A 24,979-nucleotide genomic window follows, 5' to 3' on the forward strand; every position below is an offset into this window, starting at 1 on the left:
GACCTTGCCTGTCACCCCTGCCATCCCAACTTTAAAAACTCTTACCTGTAAGCCATCAGGTAGGGTAAAGACTTAAGTTCAGGTGTTAAGCATGAGTGGCATGATTCATCTTGCTTGGTGTCCTTGCAATAAACGCCTCACTTTCTCTCGCTGCAATCCCAGTGTCAGTGCTTGGCTTTGCTGTGCCGGTCAGGTGGACCCAAGTTTGTTTTGGTATCAAGGCCATTGACCCATGGAACCCCAGGATGGCTTTTGGTGTCAAGAGTAACAGCTGATGTCTTGCTTAACAAAGCAGCTTGTATTATACTACTTCATTGGCACCTCAAAAACACACTCTTCCTTCTCTACCACTAACTGTTTAATGGTATTTAATACCATTAATTATAATAATTCATTTAATTTTACTCTGTCATGAGACATCATTTTCCTCCCCATTTTTCAAATGAGAACACTGAAGCTCTGAGAGGTTAAGTAACTTGGCTGAGCTCATGAAGCAGGTAATGCTGGCAGTCAAAAGAAGGATCTAGAACCTTCTCCCTCTAGATCCCCTCTTTCCGCACTTGCTATCCCCCTCAGATCTGAGCACAAAGTAGGGGATGGAAATGTCTGGAGGAAACGGAAAAGCGGTTATGGAGCCAGGTGGCTGCAGGTCCCAGGGGAGGCGGCCTTGGGAGCTCTGGAAGGGGTTGTGCCTTACAGTGGGCCCCATGCCTGTGACTGAGGGTGGTGTTCCGGGGCTTCCCTTCCTGGGTGGCAGTGAGGACACAGCTGGGCTGGATGCCATCTGGGCAGCCTTGCAGCTTCGCTCTTGGAACCCAGGTGCCAGACTGTGAGGAGCCCAAGCCACATAGAGAGGCCATGTGTGGATGCTCCCATGAACAGCCCTAGTGCAGCCCGGCAGACATCAACACCCAGCCATGTGACAGCGCCATCTTGGTGCACCAACTAGAGCACCGCCTGGTCCAGTTGAGCCTTCAGATGACTCCAGCCCCAGTTGCTGTGTGACTGAAACTTCATGAGAGACTCCAAATAAGAACTGACAGCTGGACCCAGTCAACCCACAGAACTGTGAAAGGTAACAAAAAATGGTTTTAAGCCATTATGTTTTGGAGTGGGTTGTTCTTGGTGCAGTAAGCAACTGAAACAGTCTTCCCCATCAAACTGTTGGTGCCTAAAAAGCAGGGATAGTGTCCTTGACACTGTGGATCTCTGGTCCCAGCCTGGGCTGGGTAAGGAGCAAGTGCTCATCAAATATTCTTTGACTGAACAAATGAAACCCATCAAAACTCGCTGTTCACCCTGAGATAGAATAGATTTATTAGCAAGAGGTAATCAGGAAACATATATTTTTACAAAAATGGAAATTTTTTTCCAAACGAGCTGTAAGTTGAAATATTTTAGGACTTGAAATAGAATTCTCATACCACTAGGTATTGCTTACAGCAAAAGTTGTCTGTCTGTTGTAGTGGAGCATGCCTGCCACTTCGGAGTTAACCTGTGTTTTCTATACTGTACAATGTAAAAAATACATGGTAATATTCACAGAATAAGCACTACATTACTATATTCCTGCTAGAAGGCATTTAGACAGGACTACAGTATATGCAATAAAAACACTTGGTTATTGATTTCCTAATTCTACAGTGTGGTACTAATTATCACAAGGTATACAGACTTAGAGCATCTCAATGTAAGCTTGTAGTGACCGTTAGGCGGCTTAAAGAGGAAAAGTGATATTTTTGTGTTCCCGACTTTCAGTGAATGCTGGGCCGGTGGTCGGCAAGAGTCGACGTGGCTTGGTGTTTGTGACTCTGTTTCCTCGGGAAGTCTAGGGCCTTATCCAGTTGTATTGAGACTGCTATTCATGCTATCTGGTGTTAATCCTAGAGCAAGGAGCAACATGGGGCCTGAACGAGATGGCAGCATTTGTACGAGGGGTGTGGTTCTGAGCAGAGAGGACTCCCTTCCGTCCAGGTTACTGGGAGACAGATGGGGAGTTTTGAGACCTGCGATTTTGGCTGGAGAAGCTGCTTTGGAAATTGACATCACCATCAGCGGGAAGATTTGTCAATGACTGGACTTCAGGGTATGGTTCCCCCTCCCGCCGCCCCCCACCCCCCACCCAGTTATAACGACTACATGGAACATGCTGGGAGGATGCCTGGGTGGCCACCTCAACCCAGGAGCCTGGGCTGGGGAGGGACGGAAGCAGGACTGGAGTCTGAGGTTCTTGTAGGCAAAGGTGCTGTTTCCCCTCTGAGAAGAGTGAGGAGTCTAGGGAAGAGGGACCAAGAGTACAGCTGTTTAAAAGAAACAGGCACTGCAGGAGACGAGGGGAGGGACGGGTGGGCAAAGTCTGAAACGGTGCAGAAACTCATATTCCGGTTCTACAGGAATCTAAGAACAAGGACGATTTGTATTCTTGGAGAAGCACATACTGAAGAAGAAAATCCAGTGAAACCAAACGAATATGTACAGTATTATCTAGCACGTGTCCCCGGGAACAGCTGGGTCTGGGCTGGGCACAGCTTCAGGTGGGGAGTTTTGGTTCTATTCGGAGAGAAGACTCGTAGAGGCTTTCTTCATCCATTACAAAAGATTGGTCCAGTAAATATTGCGTTACCTGAGAAAAGAAAAGAGAAAAGGGAATGGGAGGGTTGTGGGACCTCCATAGTACTGATTGTGGATGCCCTTTATCTCCTAGGGCCCAAGTCTCTTCCTGGGGAGAGTCAGGTTGGCACATGAGGCAAAAATGCATTCAGTAGTGTTCCATCTTGACATAAGTTTTCAGTAGTTGACGTAAGTATTGTCTTAGGATTATTATTTAATATTGTCATAATATTAAGGTTGGTACAAAAGTAAAAAAAAAGTCAATTGTAGAAACTAGGTGGCGGATATATGTGTTCACAATTCTGTCAGTGTTTATGTTTGATCTGTCTGTCACAATTCTGTCAGTGTTTCCGTATGTTTGAAAAGTTTCATAAGGCTGGGCATGGTGGCTCATGCCTCTAATCCCAGCACTTTGGGAGGCTGAGGCAGGAGGATCACTTGAACCCAGGAGTTTGAAACCAGCTTGGGCAACAAAGTGAGACCCTGTTTCTACAAAAAATCAAAAAAGTAGCTGGGTATTGTGGTGTGCATCTGTGGTTCCAGTTACATGGGAGGCTGAGGCAGCAGGATCACTTGAGCCCAGGAGGTCAAGGCAGCAGTGAGCTGTGTTCACACCACTGTACCCCAGCTTGGGTACAGACCTTGTCTTAAAATAAAATAAAATGTTTTATAATAAAATGTTGGGATAAAATATATTTAAACACTAGGATTACATGGTACTGTGAGAGATTCACTCCAAGAGAGGCAAGTAGAAATGGAGGCTGTGTGAGAGAAGAGCCTCCCTTTTTCTTACCCTGGGGAGAAATCTTAAGAGTGGAAAATCAGAAAGATGCATCATATGAGTTAGGTTATCCTGTCTTCTCCTCTCTCCCCACCCCACTCCTGCTCTGAAGCATTTTGCTGAACGCCTGTGCATTAAATGTGCAATGAGGGATCTGAGCTCTAACCTCACAGGCAGCCCCCTGCTCCAAAAAGTGTCTTTCCAAGACTTATTTATTTGTCAGTTGTTTGGAACTAAAGGCACATTTCTCCCCCCTACATAAATCCAGAGCAGAAAGAAAAAAAAATTTTTTTTGAGACAGCATCTTGCTCTGTCACCCAGTCTGGAGTGCAGTGCTACAGTCTGCGCTCATGGCAACCTCTGCCTCCCAGGTTCAAGCGATTCTCCTGTCTCAGTCTCCTGGGTAGCTGGGATCCCAGGCATGCACCACCATGCCTGGCTAATTTTTGTATTTTTAGTTGAGACAGGGTTTTGCCATTTTGGCCAGGCTGGTCTTGAATTCCTGACCTCAAGTGATTCATCTGCCTCGGCCTCCCGAAGTGCTGGGATTACAGGTGTGAGCCACCGTGCCTAGCCAAATTTTCTTATTATATGTTTGGGAATCTTTTGATAGCTGCTTGAGAAAAATTAAGTCTGCTGCTTTTGTCTTGGCTAATTGACTCTGCTACTATAAAGGATGGAACCAGCTGTCTACTATGCTGATAGCAGATAAAGTGATTACTATGTCCGATTAGCAGCTCATACCCAGCACTTCTAGGAAGATGACTTTAGATATCACAGTCTGGTTTAACCTACACCCACTGATAAAGACATGGTGATTTTATGACTGTGTGAAATAGTCTTTTATGTCTAGATAGTAGCGTCATGTGAACAGTCCTTTCTAGAACGCATGAATCCCTACCTCCCAAGCCCCCTGGGGATCAGCAAACTGATCAGTTCCCTCCATAGTGAGCATGTGCAGGATCAATTTTAGTAGAGACAGGGTTTTGTCACGTTGGCCAGGCTGGTGTCGAACTCTTGACCTGACTTGGCTAAGTCAGGCTAATTTTCCTAAGACATTGTACTTTTGAGGGAGACTGGCAGCATATACCACCATTGCAAAGCTGTTAATGAAAGAAGACTGAAGAGCAGTAATATTTATTTATTTATTTTTTGAGGGGGAGTTTCACTCTTGTCACCCAGGCTGGAGTACAGTGGCGCGATGTGATGTTGGCTCATTGCAACCTCCGCCTCCAGAGTTCAAGTGATTTTTCTGCCTCAGCCTCCCAAGTAGCTGGGATTACAGGCAGGTGTCACCATGCCTGGCTAATTTTTGTATTATTAGTAGAGACAGGGTTCCACCATGTTGGCAAGGCTGGTCTCGAACTCCTGACCTCACGTGGTCCGCTTGCCTTGGCCTCCCAAAGTGCTGGGATCACAGGCGTGAGCCACTGGCCCTGGTCAGTAATATTTATTTGTATTGCACATCAGAGCTTGAGGGAAAGTTTAAGGAGACAAAAGCAGGAGATGGAAGAAAACCCTGAAATTTTGTTGGTAACTTCTGAGACTTTTCCAGGGCCCACTGTGACCATGGTACCTTCTGGATAAGCCCTGTGTGATCCACATGGCAACTCTATGGTTCCCAGGCTGGATGAACACACAAACACAGACCCTCAAATACTGCTGAGTTATGTTGATACTTTTGTCTTAATATTTTTTATTGTAGAAGAAAGGATGTAACAATATAAAATACATTTTTGGAGAAAAACAGAAGCCCGTAATCTCACCACTCTAAAATAACTGTTTTCATTTTTTTTGTGTGTGATCGTCTAGTTCTTAAAATACAAAAGTACGTTTCCATAGTTGTACCTACGGAATGAATAGCACTTGGTATGCTTTCACTTATACTATTAGGAAAAATGTCCATGTTTCCATAACAAAATCTCCAAAGTTACACTTTTTAGTGGCTGTAAGACTGCATCATCTTGCACTATATTTACTAACCTCTTTCCCTATTGTTGGGTATGTAAGATATGTTGGATATGTTTTCAGGTTTTTTTTTTTTTGAGATGAGGTCTCACTCTGTCACCTAAGCTGGAGTGCAGTGGCGTGACCTCGGCTCACTGCAACCTCTGTGTCTTGGGTTCATGCAATTCTCCCACCTCAGCCTCCTGAATAACTGGGATTACAGGTGTGCACCACCACGCCTGGCATTTTTAGTAGAGATGGGTTTCACCAGGTTGGCCAGGCTGGTCGAGAACTCCTGACCAGTTGTTTTCAGGTTTTTTTGCTATTTTATATATAAAATAAATGTTGCAATGCAGATCTTCTAGAATATAGCCTTTTGCCTTAACTAAGTTTTTAAAGTGTAAATCCCTAGGAGAAGGATCATGGGTTCCTTACTGCATTTTTTCATATTTCTTTCAAGACAGTGTGTATCAATGGCCAACACTGTCAGCAGAGTAGGCTTGTCGAGCATTGAGTATTGTTTTACTTTAAAAAAGGTACATACAGTACAACTCACTCTTTTTGGTGGGTGTGATTCGGATGCACGTGGATACTGGAGACCCACTGCCTTTAAACACTTCTGCTCTTTCCCTGAAGTTCTTGCCTCCAAAGCAGGGGCTCTAGCCATGCAGTTGCCAACAACCTCCCTCTTTAGCCACATTAGACCCCCTCACCAGGCCCTCAAAATCCCCTCACCCATCCACGGAGACCAGAAACCAACTGTTACTCATGTATGCACGAGTTCTTGCATCAGACAGCAATGCTTTTTATAAAGTCCTTTCACAAAGATTGTCATATTTCATCATCAAAAACAACCCATCCCAGGCTGGTATAAGAATCTCATGTTACCAGGCGTAGTGGCTCTATAATCCCAGCACTTTGGGAGGCCAAAGCAGGTGGATCACTTGAGGTCAGGAGTTTGAGACCAGCCTGGCCAATGTGGTGAAACCCCGTCTCTACTAAAAATACAAAAATTAGTCAGGCATGGTGGCGGGCACCTGTAATCACAGCTAGTTGGGAGGATGAGGCAGGAGAATCACTTGAACCCGGGAGGCAGAAGTTGCAGTGAGCCGAGTGCCACTGCACTCCAGCCTGCGTGACAGAGTGAAACTCTGTCTCAAAAATAAAAGAATCTCATGTTACAGTTGAGGCAGAAGGTAACACAGCTGGTGAGTGGCTTTGCCAGGATTTGAACCCAGGTGTTCCCTGGTCGACTGAGAGAAGCTCATGGGATGTGGGAGTGGGCTGAGTGGGGGCTGGTTGGTGTTGAATAAGGCAGAGGGAGGAGCCTTGGAGATGCTGAGCAGGCTCTGGCTTGCTGCTGTTAATTGGCCAAAGAGCCATTCTGAACCCTGGCGGCTTGGGCCTGATTCCCTTAGTGCTTTAAGCTGATGGATTCAATGTTTGATCTTGTTATTCAAATCACCGTGTGTTTATCATCTAAGAGCCATGCCCCCAAACTCAAAGCTTCCCTACCAGACCATGAGCACTTATTTATTTATTTTTTTAAATAGAGTCAGGCTCTCACTCTGTTGCCCCAGGCTGCAGTGCAGTGGCACGATCACGGCTTACTGTAGCCTCGACCTCCTGGGCTCAAGTGATCTTTCTGCCTTAGCCTCCTGAGTAGCTGCGACTACAGGCATGAGACACCACGCCTGGCTAAGGTTTTTTTGTTTTTGTAGAGTTGGGAGCCTTTACTGTGTTGCCTAGGCTGGTCTCAAACTCCTGGCGTCAAGCAATTCTCCTGCCTTGGCCTCCCAAAGTGTGGGATTTCGGTTGGGAGCTACCATGCCAGGCCCTGGACTATTTTTTTTAAATTGTATTTTTATTTCTTTTTATTTTATATCTTATTTTATGTAATTAAAAAAGCAAGTAACATTAAACAGTTCATAATGAAAACCAGCAATTCTCTGTTGCCCCTTCTCAGCCGCCCGGCCTGGCTCTCTAGAGATAGCCATTTTCAGTTCTTAGCCCCCAAATCCAGTGCAGCAGCCATTAGCCACATGTAGCTACTGAGTACTTGAAACAGGGCTCATCTGAATTAAGATGTGACGTGTAAAATACACACTGGATTTTTGAAAATTTAGTATGAATAAAATAAAGTAAAATATTTCAGTCAATTTTTATATTGATTACATGCTGAACTGACAATTTTTTGGATATATTGTATTAAATAAAATATATTATTGTTAATTTTACCTATTTCTTTTTGCTTTTAAAAAAAAATGAAGCTGGGAATGGTGGCTCACACCTGTAATCCCAGCTCTTTGGGAGGCCAAGACGAGAGGATCACTTGAGCCCAGGAGTTCAACATTGGCAGACCCTGTCTATAAAAAAGTAAAATATTAGCTGGGTGTGGTCATACCTTAAGCTGGGGAAGTCAAGGTTGCAGTGAGCTATGATTGTGTCACTGCATTCCAGCCTGGGTGACAGAGTGAGACCCTGTCTCAAACAAACAAACAAAAAACAGGCCAGGTGCAGTGGCTCATATCTGTAATCCCAGCCCTTTGGGAGGCCGAGGCAGGCAGATCACTTGAGGCAGGAGTTGGAGACCAACCTGGACAACACAGAAAAACCCTATTTCTACAAAACATATGAAATAATTAGTTGGGTGTAATGGTGAACACCTGCAGTCCCAGCTAGTCAGGAGACGTCGAGGCTACAGTGAGCCAAGATCACACCACAGCACTCCAGCCTGGGTGACAGGGTGAGATCCTGCCTCAAAAAATTAAAATAAATAAATACAGTTAAAAAAATGTGGCCCTGTAGGATACTTAAAGTTACATATGTAGCTTACGTTATATTTCTAGTGGATAGTCCTGTTTTACATATTCCTTCCAGTATTTATATCTGTTTTTCCATGGTAAATGCTTTTACTGTTGTCTGTTTTCCCGCCAACTTTTTATTTAAAAAATATAAAAACTATGCATACAACATATATGTATAACCCTTTTTCTGAGGGCTGAACCATTTGAAGGTAAATAGTGTAATGCTTCCCCCACTAAATACTTTAGTCGTGCATCTCGTAAGAACACGGACATTCTCTTACATAACCGTAACATCATTACACCTAGGACATTTAACATCAATAAAATAAAATTAGCTGATGCACAGATCATATTCAAATTTCTTCAAGTTTTAATGAATAAAATAATCTTTACAGCTGTTTTTTTTTTTTTTAAATCCCAGATCCAATCAACATTCACACATTGCATTTAGATGTCATATGATTTAGTATTTTTTTTTTGAAAAAAAAATTTTTTTCATTATAGAGACAGGGTCTCACTATGTTGCTGATCTTGAACTCCTGAACTCAAGTAGCCTCCTGCCTCTGCCTCTCACAGTGCTAGGATTGAAAGCTCACCATGAGCCCAGCCTGTGTGTTTTAGTCTTTTTTATTTTATTTTTCATGACATTGATACATATGTGTGTGTGTGTGTGTATTTTGTTTTTAGACACAAAGCCTCATGCTGTTGCCCAGGCTAGTGTGCAGTGGTGCAATTATAGCTTACTATAGCCTTGAACTCCTGGGCTCAAGTGATCCTCCTGCCTCAGACTCCTGAGTAGATGGGACTACAGGCGCGCACCACCATGCCCAGCTAATTATTACTATGATTTTTGCTAGAGACAGGATCTCTGATCTCCCTATGTTGACCAGGCTCGCTTCAAACTCCTAGGCTCAAGTGATCCTCCTGCCTCAGTCTCCTGAAGTGCTGGGATTATAGGTGTGAGCCACTACTCCCAGCCGATATATATATTTTTAATTGAAAATATTTTATTGCTAAAAGACATTGATATTTTTGAAGAGTATATGCAGTAGTGTGTTGGAGCTGGCTCATGCCAGCCTGCACGTGCCAATTGTTAGCCTCTGTTCCCAACTCTGCTTCAGTGATGTCCAGGTGGTGGTTTGAAAGTGGCCCTGCCAGCATCACCTACCAGGCTTCTCTGAGACCTTTTCATATGTAGGCTTCAAATTTGGCTTGCCTTTAGCAAGAATTCCCCCACCTTGATATCTGATCAAATTCTTCATTCTCCAACCCTGATATCTGAAGTCCTTGGCCTGACTTTAATAAAAACCTCGTTAGGCCAGTTTAGCAAGAATTCCCCTACTCTTGATATCTCCTCTTAGTAATTTTCCATCCACTGACCCCCTTCCTTGACCCATTGACTACAAATCCCCACCTGTCCCTGTTGTATTTATAGCTGAGTTCAATCTCTCTCCCCCAAGAAACAGTCTTGGCCTCTATTGCATTTGAGTAAACCTACTATTTTAAACAAGTGTTCCAATTTTACCATTTTTAACAAGTATTCCAATCATTTTTCTCTTCAACAGCAAATAATGCTACACATCAGGACTCAATCCCCCACCCCCAAAACCAGTTTAACATTTACTAGCATACCACTGAGTTACAGGCCAGTTGTCTCACAGAATGTCCCATATTCTGAAATTGTCTGTTGGTTCCTCCTGAATAGATTCAAGCACTTTGATGCATAACATAGGTGACGTTGTGGCTCATGATGCCCTTTATTTCTGTTTTGTCCAACACTGAAAATTCTAGGTCACGCCTGTAATCCCAGCACTTTGGAAGGCTGAGGCGGGTGGATCACGAGGTCAGGAGTTCGAGACCAGACTGACCAACATGGTGAAAGCCTGTCTCTACTAAAAGTACAAAAACTAGCTGGGATCACACCATGGCACTCCAGCCTGGGTGACAGAGCAAGACCTCCGTCTCAAAAAAAAAAAAAAAAAAAAAAAAAAAGAAAGAAAAGAAAAGAAAAGAAAATTCTAGGACTCCACAGCCACCTATTCCTTTCCCAACCTCCCATTCCTTTCCCCTGCTTCATTTCTTCCATGGTTGTAATAATCATCTGTCATATTATATTTTTTGCCTCTTAGTCTATCTCCCTCTAGAACGCAAGCTCGTGACGGCCAAGAGTTTATCTGTTTTGTTCACTGCTGAGCCAAGAGCCTATTAGAGTGCTTGGCATGTAGGACTTGCTCAGTGAATATTTGTAGAGTGAGAGAATGAATGGAAAGCAAAGAAAAAGTGGCCAGTTTAACTAATTGTAGTTGCTCCACCGATTTTTCTCCTTCGATATGGCTATCGGTTATAAAGCAGATCATGAGTTCTCAGGACATGGCAAAAAATAGACACATTCTCAAACAACACATCGATCACAAAGGACATTAGAAGGGAAAAACGATAAAAGCTTGATTTTCTGGTGTGCTTGAGGGTGTGTCTGGAGTTGGATGTTTTTGTGAACTGCACACTACTAGGAGGTTAAGATGCTATATCTCTGGGCAGAGAAGAAAGGTCATAGGATTGGAGGCTGGGTGCGGTGGCTCATGCCTGTAATCCCAACACTTTGGGAGGCTGAGGTGAGTAAATCACCTGAGGTCAGGAGTTTGAGACCAGCCTGATCAATATGGTGAAACTCCGTCTCTACTAAAAACACAAAAATTACTGGGGCATAGTGGCGTGCCAGACCAGTCATTCTCTTACATGGCCTTGCAATCTTTCAAAAATGCAAACTAGTCCAATTATACAACCTCCTTTCAGGGCTTCCCGTGGGCCTAAGGACAAAGTCCCAGATCCCAGCTACTTGGGAGGCTGAGACAGAAGAATTGCTTGAACCTGGGAGGTGGAGGTTGCAGTGAGCCAAGATTGTACCACTGCACTCCAGCCTGGCAACAGAGTGAGACTCCGTCTCAAAACAAACAAACAAACAAACAAACAAACAATAATAATAATAATAATAATAAAAGAAAAGAAAAGTCATAGTATTGGGAGCCCAAGAGTCTGGGTTAGCAAATCTCAGTTATTTTATCTGTAAAATGGGGCTAACAGCACAGGCTTTGAATAATAAAATGAGACTAAAATGATAACCATTCTTTTTTATTAAACAATTTTTTTTTCTTTTTGGTGAGCTGAGACTTTTTTTTTTTTTTTTTTCCAGACCATTCTCTTACATGGCCTTGCAATCTTTTAAAAATGCAAACTAGTCCAATTATATAACCTCCTTTCAGGGCTTCCTATGGTCCTAAGGACAAAGTCCCAGGTCTGATGCTGCTCTCTGCAGCCAGCCATTTGGTGGTGGTGGTGGGTCACTGTACTTAGCCTTACACAAGCTTGTCTCTCTGCAAGAAAGACATGTCCACCCCAACCAGGAAAACTCTTCCAAGATTCTCCTCCTCCAGTAAGGCTCTCTAGGCCCTCAGAGCAGCACAGCCCCTGGGATCCATACCCTATGGCCCTCCCTGCCTGTTTCTGGATATACAAAGTATTTCTTTGTGCCTTGTCTGTAGCAGCAAAATATCAAAACAACCTAAATGACCATCAATACAGAGGATTGGCTAAATAAATAAATTCCTCTGCAGCTGTAAGCAAGAATGGGGATGCTTCTGTTTTAATAGAGAATGATCTCCAAGATATATTATGAAGGAGAAAAAAGAATGATACTGAGCAGTATATAGTATGCTGGAGAATAGTATGCAAAGTCTGCTGTGTTTATGGACTACCTGTGGACCTAGACACAAGAAATGGATGGAAATGTTGCCTTTGGAAGGGGAACTAGGTGGCTGGGGAACATTTCACTGTGCACTCCTTGTATCTGCGGATTTTGTAACTTGTGAGCATAGTACCTTTCAGAAACAGATGTTATCAACTCTGCCTCTCTTGCCCTGGGGGAGATTAGACATGAAAATAAACCATCCTATGGTAGGTAAAACCAGACAAGAGTCACAAGATGAACACAGGCCCAATTTGAAGAAATAGGGACTTGGGAAGGCCTCCTGACAGGGATAGTGTTTGAGCTGGGCCCAGGAGAATTCTGGAAGGGAAAGTGGATGGGTATGGAGGGGACAGGGTAGAAGGTGGCCTAGACAGAGCCACTGTGAAAGCATGCAAGTGACCAGGAAAAGGCACCAGCTTACCTTTGCTTGGTGCTCTATTTTGTAGGCAGTTTGTTGAAACTGGCGAATCTCTCGGATAATATGGGATATCTGTGGGAAGGAAGGAGAGTTTCAGAACACAGTTTGCTCTCCTAGTTCTACCCCCCACGTTGCAGAACTGAAGGGGCATCAACAGCGAAATCTGAAGTCAGCCTCTTAATTCCATACGTGTTGCCTCCTGGAAGGTCCCACGGAGGCATCATGTGTGTTTGTTTTTAGTTTTATTTTTTGAGATGGAGTCTTGCTCTGTCACCCAGGCTGGAGTGCAGTGGCGTGATCTCGCCTCAGTGCAACCTCTGTCTCCTGGGTTCAAGCGATCCTCCTGCCTCACCCTCCTGAGTAGCTGGGACTACAGGTGCATGCCACCACACCCAGCTAATTTTTGTATTTTTAGTAGAGATGGGGTTTCACCATATTGGCCAGGCTGGTCTCGAACTCCTGACCTCAAGTGATCCACCCGCCTCAGCTCCCAAAGTGCTGGGATTATAGGTATGAGTGACCACACCCAGCCTCATGTTTTTTTCTTTTTTCTTAAATCAGAAATCTACTTCCAAGACTTGTCAAGATTCTGTAGGTGAATTACACTATGTGACTGAGAGAAGAAAAAAATCTCCTTTAATTAGTGGCATAAGCTACCTAACGTCACTAAAACAAAACCCTACGACTCCAGCAAAAGTTAAAGGCATTGCCACTTCCTTAGTGCCTGCTGTGCACAAGACATGATGAAAAGGGGCTTTCGCTCTTCAGGATAGTGCCTGAAGAAACCCTTTCCATCCAACAAAAATCAAATGTAGAGGCCTGTTATATAAACCTGGTGCAAGTAGAGGCTTTCCAGTTGAAGTGAGAGGGAAGAAGGGAACGGTTAGAATCCTGTTTCTGATGGGAGAAGTCTCCTCATCCCTTATCCTAGGTTCTTGATTTTTCTGGGAAAATTGGAAACTTATTCTTTTAGGAGATGCTGTGTAAGTGGTTTTACTTTGTCCACATCAAGCGTCAATATGAACAATACAGATGGGTGTGAATAACAGTGTGGGGCTCTGGAGTCACCTGGACCTGGGCTCCAGACCTAGCTCTGCCTTTTACTTGTGGGGTGACCTTGGGCTGCTCACTTGACCTCACCCAGGCTCAGTCTGCTCATCTGAATGGTGCAGAATAAGAGCAGCTACCTCTCAGACTGTCAGGACTAGAGGAGGAAATGCCTGTGAAAGCATGGTTCAGGGCCTGCCAGATTCTAACTGCTCATCAATGATAGTGATGGCTCTCATTGGGAAGCTGGACCCAGGCTCCCAAATGGTGGCACCCTATGCAGCGGGTTGAGCCTTCGGGGGCAGAGTGTGGGTGGGCCCCAGGTTGAGTCATCTGGGCTTCGACACCCCCCTTCCCCTGCCTGGCTGGGGGGAACGCACCATCCTCATCTTGGAGAAGTTGACCAGGCCGTCTTCCGTGTAATTGGGCGTCCCCTCCTCGATGAAGGCCAGGTCGGTGAGGTACATCCCCAGGTAAGGGACACAGGGTGGGTCACAACTTGGAAGCAAACGGAATTAACAAAAGTTTTTCATTTAAAAAAAGGTAACGTCTACCAAGAACAGAACATCCCGCATGCACCTTTTGCTTTGCTAGAGGCAAAGGGACTTGCAGTCACCAAGAATCACACTATACTCTAGGACTGACTATTCTACAAGCCTAGGACAGTCAGCTGGGTCTCAGGGCCAGTCCTCTGGGGTGGTGAGGGCGACATGGTACTGACTGGGGCCTCTTATACCCACTGGGGCATCTCAAATTGTCTCTTTCCTTCCCGAGCCAGAAGGTCCTCCCCTACCTCTCTGCCTTCTGTCCCAGTCAGTCCTTGGGCTCTGTCACCAGCCCCTCTAGACTCACCTTTCCTATCTCTCCTTGAGCCTCTCCCATCCAGATCTGCCCCCTGAATCACCTCCCGGAGGGCTCTGCAGCCCCAGCCACCCCAGTCCTGCCAGTACCCTATCTGACTCCCTTGTCTCTGCTCCCTGCGACCTCTGTCTCCACTGGCATCTCCCACCCACCTAAGCACTGGGCTTGGGTGCCAGGGCAGGGAACCCTTGCTCTCTGAGATCACTTTCCTGAAAGTGATCGTAGCTTCGGGGCAGGAGGTTGGGTGATAGTTTCCATAGTTGGTGACTCTTGGGGGACTGCATCTTTGGGAGCGGAGCCCCTGGAGTGATGGGCCATGCCTCTCTGATTTTTGGTCCAAAGCAGGGGCTCCTGTTACTGCCCCTTCCCAGCATGTTCTGGTGCCCCTGGCTGGATGCTGGGTAAGGGTTCATGGAGGCTGTGATGGAGCCTGGCAGCTGTTATGTGCCGGCAGGGCTCCCTTTAGCTCCTTCTGGGGCGTCCTCCCCAGTGCTCTGCCACCTCCTCTCAGCTCAGCACACAGATGTGGTGGCATCATCGAGCACAGTGCAGTGACCCTCATTCCCAGCCCATCTCACCTTTGTCTCGTTATGGCCGCCTGGCAACCCTGCTAACCTGGAGGAAGGGGAGGCCGGCAGGATGATAGAGCAAGAGTAGAAACCTGGGCCTTGTCCCTCACCTGCCTACTGTGTGACCCCGGGCCAGGCCTTTCCCTCTCTGGTCCTCAGGCTCCTCATGTATAAAGCAATGATGCCAGCTAAGACAATTTTAGGTGGTCTGACAGCTGATTTTAGGTGACTTACAGGCACAATATTAAATAACATGAATTCACGTGGTAAGAAACATTGGATTTTTACTTTTCCCCCTTCTGCTCAGGGAGAATGCCTCATTTGGTGATAGTGTGACTTTGACACTTTTGACCCTTGCCATTCTCCTTTCACATTTTATCTTTTTAAACAAATAGTGACACAGGTGTCAGAATCAGAGTGTTGGCAAGCATCAGTATTTGGCCAGAATTCAATAACATTATTTTGTTTTTACTATATACTTTTTAATGGCATTCTTGTATTTACAGCAAGTATGCTGGTTTTCCATTTGTCACGATATAAAAATTTCCTGCTTATATATTTTTGGGAAAAAGTGAATTAATTTAAAGAGGCTGTTAGGTAAACACAAGTACAGTTGGCACAGTATGGCGAAGTCACGAAGGAGGCAGATGCCTGGCGTTAGGGACACAGCAGGCAAAAGTGTTTTTCCAAATGTAGGGCTGACCCTGTCATGGGTGTTGAAATCAATTTAGAGGGTGTAGACTAGAATTTTTAAATAGTGAAAAAGGGCCGGGTGTGGTGGCTCACTCCTGTAATCCCAGGGAGTGGGATTTGAGAGGTTGAGGTGGGAGGATCACTTGCGTCCAAGAGTTCAAGACCAGCCTAAGCAACATAGTGAGACCCCATCTCTATTTAATTGAAAACAAATAAAAATAACAAGTGAAAAAGAAAATATCTGACTTCACCAAATGGAATAAAGGTACATATTGTTTTGTGGAATTTTTTCTCCTGTAATGCATATATGCATTTGTATACAGACTTGTAATTTCAAATATATATATTTACTGTAGTTTGTGATTAAAAAAGAATAAGGATCATCCAGCCACTGGAGGGGCTGCTCTGCATCCTTCCATTCCTTCTAGTCCATGATTATTACATGCTCAGGTCTTCATTTCCTTTCTTTTTTTCTTTGTTTTGGCAGGGTCTCACTGTTACCTAGACCGGAGTGCAGTGGCACAATCACAGGTCACTGCTGCCTTGACTTCTTGGGCTCCAATGGTACTCCTGCCTCAGCCTCCTAAATAGCTGGACTACATGCACGCACCACCATACCCAGCTAATTTTTGTATTTTTGGTAGGGACAGAGTTTTGCCATGTTGCCAGGCTGGTCTGGAACTCCTGAGCTCAAGTGATCTGCCCACCTCAGCCTCCCAAAGTGCTCAGATTACAGATGTGAGCCACTGTGTCCAGCCAGCTCTTCATTTCCTTTCCATCATTCTCCAAGTCTGAAGCCCAGGATTATGAGTCTGATGGAGAAATAATCCAAAGATCTGAGAAGTAACTCTGGGGTTGTAAGGCTGTGGCAGTGTAGACTAGTGGGTTCTGAGAGGTGCTCTCCCCCTTCACCCTGCCACCTGCACGTGTGACAGTAGCCAGGTAGCCATGGAGTGCTCTAAGGATAGAAGGGAGAACGGGAGACCTGGTGACTGCGAGCTGACTGCAAATGATCAAAGGACTCAGAGTGTTTCTCAAGGCTTTTGGGGGTTTCTGAACACCCAGACCAGTGAAAAGGATCCGAGGTCCTCTGATCACTCAGGGTCGACTTCCCCTGGTACTTATGGGGAGTCATGGTCCAGTTGTGGGAAGGTGGTGGATTTGCAATCGAATCACTTGCAAGTAGCATGCCCAGCCCCAGTACTAACCTCTGTCCCTATTTACTACCTCTATGGCAGGGATGCCCAATCTTTTCGCTTCCCTGGGCCACATTGGAAGAATTGTCTTGGGCCACATATAAAATACACTAACACACTAACGATAGCTAATGAGCTGAAAAAAAAAAAATCACAAAAAAATCTCAATGTTTTAAGGAAGTTTAGCAATTTGTGTTGGGCTGCATTTAAAATCATCCTGGGCCACATGTGGCCCTTAGGCCACAGGTTGGACAGGCTTGCTCTGTAGTGAGGGGCCATGAAAGAGGGGATGAGAGCACACTGAATCAAACACACACACACACCCCCATCCGAAATCCACAGCCATGTGGGCAAATGTATGGAGTTGCCAGAGTGGGATAGAGGACTGCTGGAGGGCCCTGCAGGGACACATGGCATGGGGACTGAGCCACACCAAGCCTCTGAATGAACAGGGAAGTATGTTGGGACTTCCTGTAGGCAAGATACCCAACAACAGGCCAGTCCTGAACCTTCCATATGGGCCTTTTGGCCTCTCTCGGGTGAGGTCCAGCTCTTGCCTATTGAGCAGAGCTGATACAGGGGTGGCTTCCTCCTCTGGCAGAGCCCTCACAGGTCTGCAGCTAGCATTTTAGGGAGCAGAGAGGGAAGTGTCCCACCCCCAGCCTGAAAGCTGTTTCTGGTTTCTGGGCAAGGCCTTGTTGTGGCACTCCCATGCATGGTGACACCTGACCTTGCCTGTGGTTGTTTGGAGCCCCCAAACTGGATGTTTCTTTCCACCAAGATGCTCCTGATGATGTTAAATGGAATAAGGGAAATTATGGGAGACAAGCTACTGCTGGCATGAGGCAGCTGCCCACGCTCTACACCAAACTCCAGGAAACCGACCCGTGACAAGCACTGAGTCCATCTCTCCTTCCTCCTTCTCTCCGACTTTTCTCTTCCCTGTACTGCCCTGGCTGTGGGATGGGCCACTGTCTCTTACAAGTTTCTGCCGACTGTAGTTGGGGATCTCTTCTCTTCTATCTTGAGGCCTGGGATGGGCGTCAGGGAGGGTGTGAGGGCCCTTGAGGCTGGGCTGTGTGGGCGGAATCCCCTGGGGCCAGGGTCCAAGGTTCTGGCACAAGGTACAGGGTGATTAGGTAGATAGTCTTTGAAAAAAAACTGCAATGGGGTGGGGGTGGAAAGTCCCATTTTACCTGCTACTCTGCCCTGTGGTCACAGGCAGAAAATACAGATAGAGATAGATATTTGGTTTTGCTGGAACCCCTGAAATTCTAGAGCTCAGCCTTTGGGCTCATCACATCCATATAGATAAATTGATTCTCACCCTGATTAACGGGTATAGGGGATGGCCTGGCAGTCAGCTAGCTGACACACTCCTCCATGGCTGTTCCCATCCTTAATTCAGGGGAACAAAGGGGAAAAGCTTTCACTGCAGCAGCCTACAATAACAGTGTGTCCCACATGTTCCTCTAAATCAACGACTTCCTATTCAAATTAAACACAAAATGTGCAGATATGAAAGTGTGTGCTCGGTTGAGATTCGACAGGGTAGTCAAAACTGGAATTGGCCCCAAAAGAGCTGGTGACCACATTTTACTGCTAAATTCAGTTCTCAACCAAATTCTTGTTGCCTGGAGCTGTGGAAAGGTTCTGATTGCTGGGAGGTTGGGAGGAGGGAACAGTCATGGGACTTCGCCAGGATGTAGGCTTGGGGAATGAAAAGGGGAGATGAGGCCACTCTCAGGGCACCCGGCAGGGACTGAAGGGGCACACACAGTTAGGGCTGTTGTAGGTGGGGCAAGGGACATTTAAGAGAATGGCTGGCGGGGTGTTGATTTAGGGTTTGGTGGTGAAGTCTTGGCTGGGAAAGGCAATAAGGCCATTTTCCAGCCTGGATGCTGGTAGAAATTGGATATTTTTTCTTTTTTCCTTTTTCATTCTTTTTGAGACAGAGTCTTGCTGTGTCACCCAGGCTGGAGTGCAGTGGCGCGATCTCGGCTCACTGCAATTTATGCCTCCCGGGCTCAAGCGATTCTCTGCCTCAGCCTCCCAAGTAGCTGGGATTATAGGCATGCACCACCACGCCTGGCTAATTTTTGTATTTTTAGTAGAGACAGCGTTTTGCCATGTTGGCCAGGTTGGTTTCTAGCTCCTGACCTTAAGGGATCTGCCCGCCTCGGCCTCCTAAAGTGCTGGGATTACAGGCGTGAGCCACTGTGCCTAGCCTGATATTGGATATTTTAATGAAAAGCTGAAAAAGATGCCTGGGACATATGAATGGGCTGCAGACCAACATGATGAGGCCCATAGCATGGCTGCTTGTCTGGGAAGGTCATTGGCTATGCCCATGGACTACCACCTTGCTACTCTTGCCCCCGTCCCCTGCCTAGTGAAACAGATGCTCAGTATTCATGCAACATCGCTCTTTGTGAAAACCTTAGAGCCTCAGGAGAGGGGGTGCGGGAAGCATTTTCCCCAGGTTTCCCCAGTCCCTCCCTCCTCTGCGTGCTTTGCCTATGTCTCTGTAAGTCCAGAACCTGGTTTGCATAAAGCTCTTAGCTCCCAGAGGCCCGCAGGCCACCTCTGCCCTGTGCTGCAGGGACTAGGAGAATGTGGGAGAGACACTTACACGGGCCCGCAGGCCACCTGAAAGAGGGAAGACGGTCAGGATGGGGACTCAGACAGAAAGGGGGGCCCCAGAGGCAGTGGAGGCAGCGGTGGTGGCGGCAGCAGACCAGGAAGCCAGCCATGTGAGGAGGTGGATGGAGTGGTGCCCCGGGGGCGGACGGACAAGTTGGTGAATGCACGGAGGGGCAGCTCCCCACAAGCACAGTCCACAGGGGCTCTGGGGAGCCCAGGCAGAAGAGAGACGGCCGGACAGCACAGATGGGTGCAACATCTGTCTGAGAACACAAATAAAGTGGAGATGGTCAAGGCGATGGCACACAGAGCTGGCGAAGGACAGACCAAGTATGGCAGGAAGAAAACGAGGAGGCAGACGAGGCTGGCAGAGGGGGTGAGCAGTCCGTCAAAGCCACTGTGAAGGGCTGGAGGTTTTGGCTGGCCCCATCCTCAGAATCTGGGGGTAGTAAACTCTGGTGGTCCCTGCATCAGCCATGATCATGGGAACACCAGGAAGGGAGGAGAGGCTTCCTAAGCTGTACAGGGAACCGGGACCCCAGGGGTCTCCCCGGGTCTCTCCAAAGTGTGGCAAGTAGCCAGTCAGGCAAGGAGAGGAACGGACACTCACTCAATGAAAGGAGGGTTGAGACTAGTGCAGAAGCCTGAGTAAGCACCTAATGAGAGTGACAGAAGCAAATCCCCCATTTCGTGTGAGTGTGCGGCCACAGTGTGTGCAGATGGGCCGAATCAGTGCTTCCCTGGGAGAGCTTGTCTGGAGCCCAGGGCAAACCTTGCCAAGCTCTGGAGGCCAGCCTGGGCCAGTCCTGGTGCTAGGCCATGGCCACATGGCCTTGGACCAGTCACTAGCTCTTCAGTTTCTTTGTCTGCAAGAACAGGATGTGGGAAGCAGCCTTATCCTAGTGGTTCTCAAGGGGGGAGGATTTTGCCCCTAGTGGACATTTGGTAATGTCTGGAGACAGTTTTGGTCGTCACAACTGAAGGAGGTGCCATTAGCATCTCACAGGTAGAGGCCAGAGATGCTGCTAAAGATTCCACAGTGCACAAGACAGTCCCCCTCAACAGAGGATCATTGTAGTCAAAATAGCAAGGGTGCTGAGGCTGAGGACCCCACCTTATGGGCAATGTTGATGGCGTTAAACGCACAATGTCTAGGCAAGTCCTTTACAAACTTTAAGTATGATTATTGTAAAACAGTATTTTTTTGGATTCCAAGATGCCACTGTCTATCAAATGAAAGCATATTTTGATGATGAATTCTCAAGTGAAAAAGGAAACACAATCATGTTAAATAAACAATACTGACTTTAAGACATCTCCTGATGTCAGAATTATTAAAATGTAAAAAGAAAATGTGATTTTAGAATCGAGACATCTGGCGCCACTATTATTATCATCACAGCTACTATATGCTTTCAGGGATCCCAGCGTGATTCCTGTGCTTCTCCCAGGAAATGCCAGCAAACTCTGGAGTTTCTCTGGCAGACCATGGAGGACTCCACCATTGGGGTCCAGGAAATGTAGGGGTCTTGTGGGTAGACAGATGAACAGACAGACAGACAGACGTCCTGCTCTGGCTGGGGGTGGCACGTGAATGCCTCTGCAATGCGGGTCTATGATTTTACAAATAACAGTGACAAAACGACAGACACTTACTTTTTCAGAGCTTCTCTGAGATTCTTAAATCTGCCCTCAGATGACACAAGCTTTTGGAGCTTATCAATCAAAGCTTTAGTCTAGAAGGAATCAGAAGCATTTACTAACACACAGCACACACCAAGGCCCGGGACCTCAGGCCCACACTCCAGCATGCTGCCCGCCAGGGTTCCAGAATTGCATTCCCTTGGGATCTGGGGGCCTCCTGTGTTTGGGCACCTTGCCCCTGAACTCCTCAGGAGTTGGGCATGGGTTCTTGTTGAGTGTGCCTGTGCTCACACATCTCTCAGAAGCAAGGAAGTAGATGTGAGGGACCTGAGTGTGGATTTGGCCCTGGGAAATGTTGCAGGAGCCCGACACCTGGGCAGTTTAGGACTTGGTGGGTGACTCCCAGGAGCCTACGCTGAGGGCAGGAAATGGCAGATTTTTGATTTTCCTGATCTTTCTCATGAACTACACTCAAACGATGTGACCCTCATCTCACACGTTCCCTTTTTCACACCAGAAACACCACCCAAATTTAAGGATCAAGAAAAAAGATGGGAGACGAACTGATCATCAGAAAAGAAAAGGCCTGGCTGGAGAGAGGAAGCCCCAGAGCAAAGGGCTTTGCCAAGCGACCCCGCCAGGCCCAGCACACACATCAGGCTGCAGCCGAGTTTCAGTGGCTGGAGTCTGTCTGACCCACGGAGTGCCCTGGGTCAAGCCTGGCTTTGTGTGCTGTGGAGCCTGAGGGAAGGTCCTTTCCCTCAGGGGTCCTCAGCTCCCTCATTGATAAAATGGTGAGATAGGTTAGAGACTTCCTTTGCAGCTCTGTTCTTCAAGATTCCAAATATGGCTGAGAAACCACCGGAGCAGTATGTCACGCCACCAGAGCCCTAGTCAGCCTGAAGGGGAGACAGGCCCTGGAGGCCAAGCACACGCCCAATCTTGGGGTCAGATTTCTGCTGAGAAACTTGTCTACTGAAAAGACAATCTAAGTCTCCATTCTGACAGGAGGAGATCTGTGTGTGCTCTTCAAGGGGAAAGAAGGGCTGAGCGTACCATTCAGTTCCGTGCCTTATCAACGAGCAGAAAAAGCCTAGCCACCTGGTGTGGACTAATCCTGTTCAGAGCACAACTGTGTTCTGGATCTGACACGCAACAGAATAGCACACAGCACACAGAGTCAAGGCAGATGATTCTGCTTTCACTTGAGATGTCTGCTCTCCAATGACTGGCGGAGGCTGGATGCCCTGGCTCACCTCTGTTCTAGATCTCAGCTTCCCTCCTGCACTTGCCCCTTTCCAGAGCTGCACCCTCCTTCCTCTTCCTGTCCATCCGCCTGCAGAGGAATGACCTGATATGGCTTGAGGTCAGAGGCGGGGGCTGAGTCAGGAAACCTAGGGCCTCCCCAGCCTCTGTCACCTACTCTTGGCATGCCGACTGGCAAATCACCACTCCTCTTGTCTGTCTGGCCCTCAGGGTCCCCATATGGAAAATGGGAGGGTAAATCCAGGTATTCCCTAGGGCAATACTAGCTCAGATATTCTAGAATTGTGGGAGACACAGAAGCTTGATCAGGAGGTCCCGGTGGCCATGTAGTTCTAGATGAAGTGTCACCGTGCTCTGAGGCCGTGAAAATGTGCAGAAGATATTCCAGGACCAATTTGTGGCTCTGAACTGGGCACATTTTTAACTTCCTCCACATCCCCATGCTTGCTGTGTATGGCTGCTCCTCTTTGGGTTGTCATGCTCTCTCCAGGAAGGAGCTCTATGGCCTGGGAAGCCACAGAATTTTCTCAGCTGCTGCTTAAAAAGTATGTTCCAAGTTGAAGCAGTTCAAGTATCTATCTTCTAGCTGGGCCAGGAGCTTCTATCCTTTGATGCTCCATGGGATACCAAGCCTCTGGGATCTTGGGTGTCTCTGTTAGAGTGTGGACACCAGCAGGCAGAAACGAGGGGCCCTTGGAATATGTGATTGAGAGCAGGGACCAAGCAAGGAGCCTTGGAGTCAATGTCAGGAAGAAAGATGATTTTGTGGTCTCCAAAATTCCATCACTTCCTGTTCACCAAGCGGAGGACTTCTGGCTGGCCAAGAATGTTCCCTCCCAGAGAGGCCAAAATCTATTGTTAGCCAAGGCGAGGCTTTTGTCTCCAGGAGAGGTGACACACAAATCCATGTTAGTCATTGTACTGTCCTATGGAAGAGCATCATCATCAGATCCTCTCTTGAGGTTTGTTTTTTTTGTTTGTTTGTTTTTTCAAAGAGGATGGGGAGAGGGGTTAAAAGAAGAAAGGGGAAATGAAAAGTCCCAAATGAAACCCAGCTGCCTGACTCTTGCCAGGGGCTGAACCAGACTTGGACATAATGCTTTTCTGCTATGGTGAGCACATTTAAGCGAGCAATAAGAACTGGCTGCTGAGGTTACAGTTCAGGCCATCTAAGAAACGTGGCCATTTCGGAGGGTCTCCAATGTCCATGGGACACCTGTAGAGAGATAATGAACTGCCCCTGGCAGATGCTGAGCAGGCCATGACCAGGAGCTCTCAGAAGCTCCTGGGGCCAGGTGCTGTGCAGACACACAACTCTTACATGGCTGGGGGCTGCAGAAGACAGCTGGGTCCAGACTGCCATAGAGGGTGGAGACCTCATGCGGTGCCAAAGGCATTTTTGATTTTTGAACCAGGCCAGCTGACCCTAAGTCCAGAAAGACATCCTAGAACACAGGCTGAATCACATGCCCTGACCACCAAGTGTCCTTGATTTGCACTCTCTGCAGAGAACAGAAGATTTCAGGATGGCCAAGCTCATTCCCTCCCAAATCCAATGAGGAGGGTGATGCTGGAGATCGAGACCAAGAAATGCAAGGAGTGTGGGTTCCAGGAAGCCTAAGTGGGGTGGGAAACTGAAGCCTGGTCTGCAGGGCCTCTGGAAAAGATGATGTCATTCCCATAGTACAGGGGAGAAGGAGAGAGAGATTTACCTGGAATGGGCCCCCAGACTGTGGCAAGGGCCCTGCCTGAACCTTGACAAGCCAAATGAGGTTGGGTGACTTGGATGTTCTGCAGAGCTTTGCTCAACACCTGCCTCTAGGAGTTCATGACAGTATGTACCATGTTTGGCTGGATGTGCCTGCAGCTCTGAGCTCCTGTGCTCCTGAGCTCTGCTCTTTCCTGGAGCCCGCAAACAAGAGTAACATCTTTCACAGTCCTTGACCCCAAGCCTGGCATCTCTGTGTGCCAAGAAGCAAAAGGCCCAATCCCACTGGGTTGTAATGGGGTATCCCTGCATGTTCTGTAGTCCTGCTGTCATCAGGGGCTGGAGTGACCAGAAGGTGGGGGAAGGGTAGCAGAGATGTCCCAGGACTTTCCTGAGTTTGGCTGCTAAGTAGGGAGGATTATGGACATGCCGCCTGCTTGGTGGGTGGAATCAAGACCTGCCATTGCCATGAGGAGGGTAGTGAGGAGCAGGTGATAAAGAGAACAATGAGGGCGACACAGTATGCAAGTCCGGAGTGGCCCAGATGAGACAGGGCCCTTGGAGCCACTGGATCCCGCACAGCCCACCCAGTGGTAGGATGACAGACACTGCTGCCAAGGGATCGTGCTTGGGGGCTTGCCCTGTCTACTAGGGGGGCTTGTCCGGCCTCCCGCACACATGCAGGCTGGGGTGGGGCATCCACCAAGTACACTAAGGAAGTGGTCCAAGTGCCTCATTGTGCTCTCCTATAAGGAGCACTGGTCCCTCCTGACCCCAATGCCTGCAGCTTTATTCCTGAGGAAGAATGTATCTTATGGTTTTATGTTCATGTTTTATGTTTATGGCTTTTCAGATTCATGTTCTGAGTGAAGAGGGATTGAGCTCACATTTAAGGTGATCAACTAGCCGACAGGTTCCAGGGAGCAGCTAATTCTCTGTGGCCAGAAGGGCAGGTGAAATCAGAATCCTGGGAAGGGCTTGCAGGATCATCTGTCGGAAGGATCCTCCAATGGAAGGCTCACCTGACCACGGTCTCAGCTGCCC

General features: G+C 47.2%; 1 protein-coding gene and 1 pseudogene across 2 annotated transcripts in view; one reads left to right on the forward strand and one right to left on the reverse strand.

Annotated features, from left to right (window-relative positions):
* Positions 1-336: 336 nt before the first annotated feature.
* The window catches only part of RASGRF1 (Ras protein specific guanine nucleotide releasing factor 1), a 130,098-nt gene continuing 105,455 nt past the window's right edge, over positions 337-24,979 (reverse strand). For both annotated transcript variants that reach the window (XM_008015697.3, XM_038010237.2), the window contains exons 24-27: positions 20,974-21,053; positions 13,736-13,853; positions 12,312-12,380; positions 337-2,623 (exon numbers count right to left, since the gene is read on the reverse strand). In XM_008015697.3, coding sequence (XP_008013888.1) covers positions 2,531-2,623; positions 12,312-12,380; positions 13,736-13,853; positions 20,974-21,053 — 360 coding nt within the window. In that variant the 3' untranslated portion in view covers positions 337-2,530. The remainder of the gene's footprint in view (positions 2,624-12,311; positions 12,381-13,735; positions 13,854-20,973; positions 21,054-24,979) is intronic.
* Positions 17,085-20,367, forward strand: LOC140710352 (uncharacterized; annotated as a pseudogene).

Source organism: Chlorocebus sabaeus, chromosome 26 (assembly GCF_047675955.1).
Source record: "Chlorocebus sabaeus isolate Y175 chromosome 26, mChlSab1.0.hap1, whole genome shotgun sequence".
NCBI lineage: Eukaryota > Metazoa > Chordata > Mammalia > Primates > Cercopithecidae > Chlorocebus > Chlorocebus sabaeus.